This window comes from Centruroides vittatus, unplaced genomic scaffold (assembly GCF_030686945.1).
Source record: "Centruroides vittatus isolate TY-2023 unplaced genomic scaffold, ASM3068694v2 contig_919, whole genome shotgun sequence".
In the NCBI taxonomy this organism is placed as follows: Eukaryota; Metazoa; Arthropoda; class Arachnida; order Scorpiones; family Buthidae; genus Centruroides; species Centruroides vittatus.
This window is the reverse complement of record NW_027122606.1, coordinates 90,875-103,359: the sequence shown is the minus strand read 5'-3', so window position 1 is coordinate 103,359 and position 12,485 is coordinate 90,875. Positions and strand designations below refer to the sequence as shown.

The 12,485-nt window shown below is 35.4% G+C and overlaps 1 protein-coding gene across 1 annotated transcript in view; it reads left to right on the top strand.

The window, feature by feature from the left end:
• Positions 1–12,485, top strand: part of LOC136984445 (dynein axonemal heavy chain 7-like) — a 204,871-nt gene that overhangs the window by 116,417 nt on the left and 75,969 nt on the right. The window contains 2 exon segments of the mRNA XM_067281432.1: positions 5,940–6,134; positions 9,348–9,481. Coding sequence (XP_067137533.1) covers positions 5,940–6,134; positions 9,348–9,481 — 329 coding nt within the window.

The following is a 12,485-nucleotide window of genomic DNA, read 5'->3' as shown; positions in this document are numbered from 1 at the left end:
TTTTTTGTATTATTAATTATTCAACTTCAGTATAAACCCTTACACAGACAAGTGATATTCAAGCTGTCATATTTTCTTTCTCCTAATTTTATCTGAATATTGGGTTTCACCATAATACCAATGTTGTGGTATACTAATACCAGTGCAGATCCACCAACAGGATCTGTTGTAACTTGATCTGAGTGTCAGGTCAAGGGTGAAAATTCCTACATACTTTCGTTGTCTGGGAGGGGAGTTCTTGTGCAGTCGTCATTCCAGTCAGTTGTATCCGAGAGAAAATAAAGTTAATTAACTATGTGTTTTATGTGAAACAGTTCGAAAACAAAATTGATATAAAATTGGTGACGAGGATTAATATACAGACTTGCCAGCGGAAAATTCGAGATAAAAAGCCAGAAATGTTGATCTCAGGAACACCAATCAGTGGAGTTTGTTTCGAACCATTTAAGATGGACAGCCAGTGGAAAACTTACAAGGACCACTTTAATTTTTGCTTGAAGGCAAACTAGATTGAAAATGACCAAGATAAGTGTGCTTTATTTTTTACTGTATGTGGTGAAACTTTATATGAACTCATAGCGCCAAAAGAAACAACACAAGTTAACTTCACTGAAGTACTTAACGCTCTTGATAGCCATTTTAACCTGAAACCTAGTGAAATTGTCGAATCGTTCAAATTTAACCAGAGGTCGCAAAAACTGGGAGTATCAATGACTATGTCGCGGAACTATGGAAAATTGCAATGAATTGCAACTTTGACGCCTCACTAGAGCGTATGTTAAGAGATAGGCTAGTGGCTGGTTTAAGGGATAAAGGAATACAACACGTGATATTGGCAAAAACGGACACTACTTATAAGGCCATTTTGGATGCAGCATTGGCAACAGAGGCAGCATCTAAAGATGTTAGCCAGCTTGGGTCAGACGGAAACAACACCCAAGTGTATAACTTAAAAACGGATTACAAGTTAAAGAATCAGCTAGCCATATTACGCTGTTTTCGGTGCACCGGAAGTCATAACCTGAATAATTGCCGATTTTCTCAGGTAATCTGTAAATTCTGCAGAAACAAGGGACACATAGAAAAGGCGTGTATCACAAAGAGTGTGGACAGAGAAAAATTCCAAACCAGGGAAGAAACCAGATTGGGGCACAACGGAAAGAGGTATCCAGCCAGAGAGCCAAAGTATACCGAATTGAGGAACATAAAAATTTGATGTCTAACCAGGTTGAGGAATATATATCTCTATTCAAAATACAGGGAAGTAGGATACCATCCTTAAAAATCTTAATCAATATTGAAAATATGCCAGTCATGATGGAAATTGATTCAGGAGCTGGGTACACTGTAGTGAGCATATGGACCTTAAAAGAAATTAAAATCCAGCAAGACAAGTTAGAACCGGAAGAAGTCAAATTACAGACATGGGCGGATCAGAATCTGGAGGTAGTGGGTACTACAGTGGTGAGGGTACAATTTAAAGGAAAAGTTATGAATTTGCCATTGTTAGTGATCAAAGGAAATGGACCAGGACTTGTTGGAAGAAATTGGTTTGAACCATTAGGAATCATAATAGAGGGACTTTATCACCAACACGATGCAAACGATCTGATACAAGAATTCCAGCATTTATTTAGTAATTCAGAAATGGATCTATTTAGAGGTGAGGCAGTCAGTTTAGCGATAAATAAAGAAGCTAAGCCTATTTTTATGCGGGCAAGACAGGTTCCTTTTGCATTGAGAACAAAAGTAGAACAAGAGTTGAATTGACTTCATCAATTAGGAGTTATAGAACCAGTTAGAACTTCTAAGTGGGCCACTCCTGTGGTACCCGTTGCAAAACCAGATGGTAGTGTACATTTATGTGGAGATTACCGCTGCACTGTAAACAGAGAGGCAATAAAAGTAGATGTATACCCATTGCCGGCCCTTAACAATATACTTGCTTCATTATCTAGTGGAAAGGTATTTGCCAAGCTTGATTTCAAGGAAGAGTACTTCCAATTTCCTGTGGACCAGGAGTCGTCTGAGATACTGACTATTAACACATGCAAGGGTTTATACAGAATGAAAAGATTACCATTTGGAGTGAGTAGTTGTCCAGCTATTTGTCAGAGAGAGATGGAAAAGATCATAGGAGGTATTCCAGAGACAATTGTAATGATAGATGATATACTTGTCATGGTGTAAAGTACTGTTTTAGTTTCCGACTCTTCTAACGATTATCGACACTACTGTGTGCTGGAAATAACCGTTCCCTAATGGGTACTTTACGCGGATTCGCGTTAGCATGCCAGGCCTGGACTTTAAGCGTGCACCGAATTAAATAATGACAAGGTTTGTCAATAACAAAATCAAATATTTAATTAATCTTCTAGCAATAAACTATATACAGTACTCATAAAATCAAACAATAATTTATTCAATGAAATTCAGTAAGAATCACCCCGACAATACTCAATTCAATCTATTTCTAACTTAATTCTATTCCCCTTGGGAATCCGACAAAATCAAAGACTTAACTTATAAACAATAATTCTTATAAATTACGGATCCTAACCGTCACCTCAATATACTAGGAACCTATTTCCTCAAACTCTCAAGACTTCCTACAATCGTCGATCCACAATTCGAATAACTTCAAAATCGCCTTGGAACTATTTGATCCTATCGGACACCTCTCTCATTCACTGATACGAAGCTCACCAAAACTCGTTGCTATCCGGAATTCACCTCTCCGTCTTCACTTGAGACTCGGGATTTATAGTGTGAGGTGACGTCACAATTCTGAATGAGATCACTCCCCTCATTTACATACTTAATGCTAACAATAAACTTTTTTCGTTTGTCTGGCAGCCTATTTTCCGACAATACTTGCTAACCTTTTACACTATTCGTTTCCACAATTTTTCGGGACGTTTTTATTCTTTAAGGTCTAGCGAGTCCCTACTTCGTGTTTGTGGGGTCTTCCCCCCCTCTTTCTCGGTGCGGACTTACTTTTTTCCACTCGGGAAGCGCAAGTGTGTGCGAGTCTATGGCGCTTTTCTTTCGTGGGTGAGTTGGGTTTTTTTTTTTCTTCTATTTTTAAGTTTTTAAGGTGAATGGTGAGGAAACCTTCATCCTAACAAAACATAAGCCCCAAAAAAAATAGAATAATAAGCAAAATAAAAGTAAATAAAATAACTCTCGAACTTGGTTCCTTACACTGGGACTTAATGAAGAAGCCCTACATCAAAAGTTGAGGAAAATTCTTAACCAGATTTCAGAAGCTGGACTAAAACTGAACAAAAGCAAATGCATATTCAAGACAAATCAACTTAAATTTTTAGAATATTTGATAGATGCTCAGGGCATTCAGCCTACACCGGATAAAATTGCGGCGATCCAACAGGTTCAGGACCCGAAAAACAAACAAGAGTTACAAGCATTTTTGGGATTTGTAAACTTCTATGATAGATTTTTGAAAGATAAAGCAACCGAAGCTGAACCATTATATAGACTCCTAGATAAAAACAAACCATGGATCTGGAAAAAAGAACACAGCAAAGCATTCGTGAAAATAAAAAAGTTGCTAACACCAGAAACATTATTAATCCATTATAATTTAAATAAACCAGTATTGTTGTCATGTGATGCTTCACCATATGGAGTGGGAGCAGTGCTTTCACACATATTACCAGATGGATCTGAAGCTCCTATATACTTTGCATTGAGGACACTTCACCCAGCAGAAAGAAATTATTCACAATTTGAGAGAGAAGTATTAGCTATAATCTTTGGCATTACAAAATTTCATAATTACCTAGCTGCCTGAAATTTTACTATATATACAGATTGTAAGCCAGTTGTAGGCCTTCTGAACCCTGCTAAACCAATTCCTGATTTAATCTCGCCCATAATGATTCGTTGGTGTTTGAGATTAGCAGCATACTCATATAAGATTGAACATCGTCGGTCAGCAGAGATGACTAATGTTGATGCATTATCTCCTATACCAACTACTGTGGAAGATAAGACTATCCCTGAACCAGGAGAGATATTCCTTATATTTGAACAGCCAGAATTGCCCATCACATCTCTGGAAGTAAGCAGAGAAACAAACAAAGACTCAGTGTTAAAAAGAGTTGAACATGCAATCTTACACGGATGGCCACTTAGTAGTCCAGAAGAACTTATGCCTTTTTCTAGGCGAAAAGCTAGAACTTTCAATTCACCGCAGTTGCATTTTATGGGGACAAAGAGTAGTTATCCCTAGAACCTTGCAACCACAGCTATTACACCTGTTACACTCCATACTTGAGGTATGGCTAGAATGAAAAGAACAGCCAGGAGCTATTTTTCTGGCCTGAAATGGACTCCCAAATTGAAGAGACGGTATCAATGTGTAGAAAATGCCAAGAACAGAGGTCGAACCCAACCCCAGTTAAGGATATTTATTGGCCATCACCCTCGGGACCCTGGGACCGAGTACACATTGATCATGCAGGACCACACTATGGACGTACATATTTTATTCTAGTGGATGCTTATTCGAAGTGGGTGGAGGTAGAAGAAGTACAAACGCAGTCAACCCAGGAAACCGTGAAATTATTGAGGAGAATATTTAGTACACATGGACTACCAAATACAATTGTATCAGACAATCATCAAAGCTTTAAATCCCAAGAAATGGAGGAATTTATATGGAAAAATGGGATACAGCACATATTTACCCCTTTGTATCATCCCTCTTCCAACAGAGAAGTAGCGAGACAAGTGCAAACTATAAAGAGAAGAATTGAAAAATTACATCACAACCAAGAAAAAACTGAGGTGTTGCTCCCCAGACTTTTGTTTATCTTACGCACAACTCCTAGTAGCACTACAGGTAAAACGGCAGCAGAACTGTTGATGGGAAGAAGACTACGTACCATTTATGATAGACTAAATCCACTCCTATATAAGGATAGAAAAGAGGAAACAAGAATATGAGAATTCCAGATAGGAGACAGCATCAATTACAGGTGCTATAGAGACGCAAAGAAGTAGAAACCAGGTAAGGTGACAAAGAAGACCGGACCATATACATACATGATAGCTTCACCAGAAGGAACTATAGAAAGGAGACATATTGATCAACTGATAGCTTGAAGAGAACAACCACTCCAGAACAGGCAACATCCAGTTTCTCAGAATAACCAACATCCAGCTCCCCAGAATAATCAACATCAAGACAAAGGACCACCTGTTAGAAAGAGCTTTAGAACACAGACACTACCTGCACATCTCCGAGACTTCATTTTAGAGGGGAAGATCTGTTGTAACTTGATCTGACTGTCAGGTCGAGGGTGAAAATTCCTACATACTTTTGTTGTCTGGGAGGGGAGTTCTTGTGCAGTCGTCACCCCAGTCAGTTGTATCCGAGAGAGAATAAAGTTAATTGTTAATTAACTATGTGTTTTATGTGAAACAATGTCAAAAACAAAATCGATATAAAAGGATCTCAGCACAACAGGTTCTCACCTTGAGAGAAGTGAGTGAAGATATGTATGAGCACTTATTTTTTTCTCTCTTTAGTGCCTGCTAATACATGCTTGTACACAACTATAATGAGAGTTAGTATGTAAATATTAGATACAAATAATCATTTGTTAGCGTTAGTTCTTATGCTTTGTATAACAGAAGACATTTCAGCATTGTACCAATGCATGTGAATTTAGTTGGGTCCACATGTTTTCTCCTTCCTTAGTTAGTAGATACTTTGTCCAAACCCCAAGTGATCCGCTGTGCAAATACCTGTTAGTATTTAAATTGCAAGAAACACAAATTAAATGTCACACACAATATATATTTGAAAATTGTTTGGGTGTTTATGGACATCTTTTACATTAAAAATATATATTAAATATTAATTGAAAGCTTTAGGAGTTTTTAAAATTCAATTTTTATGAAATTTTTAGACTGTTCAAGCAATTATGCAAGAAAAGAATAGAACGGCAGATTATACACCCATAGAACTCTTTTCCCATTTTGTTAATTTTTGCCAAGAAAATTTACATATTATTATAGCCATGAGTCCAGTTGGAGATACTTTTCGTTATCGCCTTCAACAATTTCCATCATTAATAAATTGTTGCACCATTGACTGGTTTGATGTAAGAATTTTTAGTTTTTGTTATAAATAAATAAATAATAATTTGAAATTTTTATAAATTTAAAATCTTTTAAATAACAAAATATTGTTTTAATAAAATACATTTTAAACAGTAGTTATTTTCCTTGGTAAATAACTTGTACTTTATATACTTTATGTTTATGTTTCTTCTATGTTTATAAAGAAATTAATCAACTTTTATTACATATTTATTTTATAAAGCCACCTGCTTATTGTAAGTTTTTAAATATTTTAAAAATGATATTTAATGTAAATTTATATTTGGGTTGTATCAACTCATAATATAAGAAATTGTCTGTGAAATGAATTTATTTATAATTATCAAGCTTAATCTAGCTACTTTTAAATGTAGATTTATCTTCTTACTTTAAACTTTGTTATTGTAGATTCTTTTTAATGTTTCAACATCTCAATATATTTTAATTTTAATACATCAAAATTTTTAAATTTTGATTTTAATTTAAATTGATTTGATTTTAAATGCATTATTATCTATTCAGATCTGAAGTTGTCCTTATTCTGTATTTTTCTCCTTCTGTTTCTCTCTCTCTATATATTGTTATATAAAATAGTATCTATATTATATTATGTAAATTTATGAATTGCCTTCATATGCCAACTGTTTCTATGGAAGTCATGTTTTTAAATTATAGCCATATGGATAAGGCTCTAAAAACTATAGAACTGTCATTTTTAAGGACACCAACAGAGACGCAATGGTCAGAATTGACGAATGGTCAAGAGGGTCACATATGGGTGCAATTGGTACTGAGACAGATTCTACAGTTACAAGAAATTGTTTATTTGACATGAAAGAATCTTACAAGATTTTCGTGATTTTGGAAGTTCTAAGTCGGCTGTGGCCTGTGGGTCTTCCTCTCCTTTTCAAGATAATCCCAAATGAAGGGGTGTTCCTGGTTTGTGTATGACAGTTCCATTGACAACTCTGGGACATTGTGATTGACCTCTGGTAATGGGAAGAAGTCAATCTGAGGATGCGAGACAGAGATGAAGATGGGCATCAGACACAACAATTGGTCTGACACTTGGAATTCTCGGGAGAAAAAGCCATTGAGTCTTTGAATTCCCAGATTTTTATTAATTTCTGACCTTGATCGCCCATTCCAATTGGTCACTTTTCCTCATTCTCGCTTTCCAAGAGGTTGACCACTCATTACTAAGTGTAACAAGATATCAGCTTAGATTGCAGGCGAGGTCAAAATCAATGTTTAATTGATTTTGACCTCTCCTGGAGATGGTTGATCTTAGGATTTACATTCTTCTATTGTTTAAAACTTTGCATCACATTTTGATACAAAAAAATTATTTCTAGCTTTTTTTGTTTTCTTTCAAAAAAATAATTTTAGTGAGGGTTTGGACCTGTCCAGAGCCTCACACTTTTAACTTTCAAATATGAGGGGTGTTCAAAAAGTATCAGACCTTTATTTTTCCCACGTAAACCAATGATGCGCAGGAGGCCTCGTTTGGTGGAGATGTGGAGGAGACAGTCATGCGCAGTCCTGAATTTTTTCCTGCCCACAGGAAGCGTCAGTCGCTTGCAGTCGGCCTATGAGTGAGGATGTGTAGTGAGAGCTCGTCAGATTCCATTAAGTTGGAAAATGACTGAACAACATGAGCAGCGATATTGCATTAAAGTTTGCCAAAAGCTTGGCGATACCCAAGCGGAAACCATTCGCAAGACTCAACAGGCTTTCGGGGGACGATGCCATGAGCAACACACGGATAAAGGAATGGTACAGCTGCTTCAAAGATGGCTACACATCAGTGGACAGTGAACCACATTCAGGCAGACCCTCAACAAGCCGAAATGAGACTGTCATTGAGCAAGTGCGGACTTTGGTCATGGTGGACTCGTCGTATCACAGTCAGAGAACTTTCGAACGAGTTAGGAGCACATCAGTGGACAGCAAACTGCCTGAGTGCGGTTCTCTGTCCACTGATGTGCAGCCATCTTTGAAGCGGTTGTACCATTCCTTTATTCATGTGTTGCTCATGGCATCATCCCCGAAAGCCTGTTGAATAATGCGAATGGTTTCCGCTTGAGTATTGCCAAGCTTTTGGCAAAATTTGATGCAATATCGCTGCTCATGTTGTTTAGTCATTTTCCAACTTAATGGAATCCGACGAGTGCTCACTACACATCCTCACTCATAGGCTGACTGCCAGCAACTGATGCTTCCTGCTGGCAGGAAAAAATTCAGGACTGACATGACTGTTCCCTCCACATCTTCACTGAAGGAGGCCTCCCACACATCATTGGTTTATGCGGGAAAAATAAAGGTCTGATACTTTTTGAATACCCCTCGTAAACACATTAATGCAACATGTGTAGGTGTTACTTAACACTTTGTCAGCATAGAATTTCCAGTATGCCAAATTGCCAATATGTTGAATGTACAGACAGTGAGTGCTTCCAGTTTGCAAGCAACTAACAAAGGGTCTGTCTCAAAACTGTTCCTGTACACCACTAAGTTGCACAGTTGTAACTTGTCAAGAAATGACACATGCTTGCAGCTAAAAATGGCACATGTTCCTCTGACATTGTGATTAACAAAGTCCAAGCAAAAAGAACTTGTATAGTGTCTGTATGATGTAGACAAAATGATGAATTCCATCAATTTTACAAATTTTATTCTGTCAAATAAGAAATATAAATTTAAATTTATTTTTAATACTTAGCTTAAAATTGTCATGACAGACTTTTCCATTGCAAAAGAAAGAAAAAAAAAACACAATAGAAATAGTGATATGGGGAATTATCAAAATTTTCAACAAGTGGGCAAAGTCCTATAGTCAAATTATAATTTTATAATTTGTTTCAGATGATAATTTGAAAACATTAGTACTTATTTTAGAATAAAATTAAGATAGTTTATGAATATCTTAGAAGTGGAGTGATTACATCATATCAGAAGAAGGAACAAAACATTTAAAATAATTTTTGTTACAGATGAAAAATAATAAAGTATTAAATTCTTTGTTAAATGTGGTTTATTTCTAAATTAAAAGTAAACATACATTTATATGGATGTATTTTACATTTTAATTTAACATTAGTTACTGCAGATTTTTAAAATTTAACAATAAAAATATATTTATAAATAACATTGTATTTTGTTTTTAAAATATCTTTTAAAAATCTAATGATATAAATTTCATATTTTTATGACAGAAGTGGCCAGATGAAGCTTTAGAGCTTGTTGCAATTCGTTCATTTAAAAATTTAGAGGTATCTCCAAAATTAAAATTTAATATTACAGAAGTATGTAAAGATTTTCATAAAAGTGCTGAAGAATTATCTATTAGGTGAGTACAGCAAAAGAAAATTTTAATGCAAATTTTGTATAAATAAAAATTAAGGAATTGTAAGAAGCCGACTTTTAGGGGGAATCAGTTAATTTTGTTGATTTGTTTTATAAAACCGTGTCTTGTTCTATAATTTAGACTTGATAAACACTAATGTTGTGTGTCTTTGAAGAAAAAACACACAACATTAGTGTTTATCAAGTCTAAATTATAGTTAATTTTGTGTCAGTGATGGATGGTCTAGGATCCATTCGTATGTGGGTGATGGTGGCAGAGACAAAGATGACAAGTGTCTAACAAAAACCATTTATTTTAACACTGAGAGATAAGAGTAACTTACACTGTGAACAAAATAGTTTGCTTTAAAACAATTGGCTGTTTGGATATCTGGGTATCAATGTTGTTTTCTTGATTGTTGATTGAAGGTGGCCCCGGGGCAGTGCATTGACAAGTCCATAAGGCAGTTGGGGAAGTTCCATTAGTTGGCATTAGCAACATGGTCTAAGATCGAGGTGGCACAGGTTATTGGTTGGGCACAGTAGACAAAAAAACTGCTTGTTTTTTGCATTGACACAAGGCGTCTTGTTAATTGGAACATTAACTAACTAAGTGCGATGACTTACTGAGTGCAACGTGTCCTTGTGTGGTGTTCGTAACAAGAGGTACACGATCCCGCGAGCGAAATGGTACAAAATAAAACTTAATACAAAGTAGTTTTATTCTCTCTGAACAGGTTCTTTACATAGGATCCCAACTTTACAACTTCCAGAATTTAATATATATAGGCATTAAATGTTTGTCCTCAAAAACAGTTATCTTGCACACACGCGACAATCTGACGAGGACCGTATTCACTTACACTAACTTATACTAACTTAAAACTAAAAGAAATTAGAAGAATAGAAGAAATAAGGAAAGATAAGAAAAGTAGTAGAAATACCCGGGTTTCTTTGCGATGTGTCTTTTGGTGGGGAACAACTTCGGATCTCTCTCTTTTGTTACGTTTGTTAGCCCTTTTCCTTATAGATCTTTCGTCTATAATCTTTTTCTTTCAGACTGAGTCGTCTTTCCTCGATGATCTCTCTCTGCACTTTATCCTCTTAGATCACCCTTCTCCCTTTCTGGAGCACTCCTTTTCAGCTCCTACCTCTTCGGGATTCCAACCCAGACTTCCTTCAAAGTTCTCTTATAGGAATTCCTTCCTATCGATTCCTTGGCTCCTCGTAGCCTCCAATCGTCGGACACTCGATCTGGAGCGCTACCTTCTCTCGTCAAGAGCTCGACCAAGACTGTCTGTTTTGCTTCAGGGCCTCACTCCCTCTTTTGTTCTTACTATTGAGGGAAAGATAATCCTCCCCCCAGGGGCAAAGAGTTAGACAAAGAGAGTTCTAGGAAGAGTTAGACAAAAGAAAGTTCTAGAAAGAGTTAGACAAAGAAAGTTCTAGAAAGAGTTAGACAAAGGATCAAAGAAAATCTAAGACTAATTCAATATAAAATATACAAAATATACAATATCATGGCCGACGGCCACACTTGATTGTCGAGGATTGTATGAATCACAGTTCTTTCTTTTGTCCATTCTGATTAGTCATTCTCCCTTAATCATGCTTTCCAAGTGGCTGGTCCCTCATTACTAAGCGTAACAGAACTCTTACCTGGAGCACGAGAAAGGTCAAAATTGAAGCTGAATTCGATCTCTCACTGATGACTTTCCTTCTATGATTTATGATTTTTGTGTCGCAGTTTGTTATAAACAAAAGGTGTCAGACTACAACCATTTTTTCTAACCTTTTTAAAACAATTAAATTTTCTCTTTAAATCAACTGTTGTTATATTCTGTGCTTTTCATGACAGTTTGGACTTGTCCGGGACCTCACAGAATTTAAAGATAATAATAATTAAGTAAAATAGAAATTAATTTAATCATTATTTTTTAAAATCATTTCTTAATGATTAAAAAGGAAAGAAATAATTATGAATAATTTACATACACTTATTTTGATGAAAGATGAACATGACATTATTTTCCAAATAATGTGTTTGATGATTGTCTTAGAATGTAAGTGTCATTTCTGTTGTCACAAATTTTGTTAGGATTTCTTTGAATACTATTTTTTTGTAGAAAAAAAAGAACAGCTAATTTTGTTTTGAATGTACTGCAAAAAATCTCCAGTTGTAGAACATTGTCTCATGATGGTATATAAGAATAGAGAAGGATTCAAACAGAATCAAAAGACAATTTGAGAAAATTCCTGTAAAAAATATTTTTTTTATAAAGATTATAACACTCCTTTCCTCTGAGAAAGGAGTGTTAGTGACTTGAAGTCAAACTTTAAATAAATGTATGATTTTGCAAATAATTTTATAAATCTGTAGAAAGAACTTGCTTGTGTATTTAATCTACAGTTGTACTTCATACAAAAACAGGAATAGATAATAACATTTGAATTTGTTGCCTGAATTTACTTTAAAATACAATTATTTCAGTTAAAAATTACAATTTGCTTGAAATACACAAGTATGCAATAAACATCTACAACAATTCTGTTATCAAATTATTTATTTAAAAAAAAAAAAATTTTTTATGTGTTTACATCTTTATTATCCTATTGTGTTTGGGTTCTTGCAATTTTTACGATGTTAATAGTCAACAACAAAAAGTAACATATTTAATGAATGTTTGGTTTTTTTTGTGAATATTTTTCAATTAACATCATTTAACAGATTATCTTTTGCATGAATTATAATACAGTGACCTCTCAGTTATACAACTGTAAAGGACAGGGCCGGCCATCGGGGGGTGCGGCGGATGCTACGCACCGGGGCCCCGCGATTGAGGGGGCCCCAACATTATCAAGAATGCAGTATTTTTAGTAATTTTTCTGAAGTAATTAATGTATTAGCAAGAACAAAATCACGCTTTAAATAAACATGCATTAATATATGTTCGTGTTTGTAAATTTTTTTATTTTAGAAAAACATTTGGGCCCAAATAGTTTCTTGC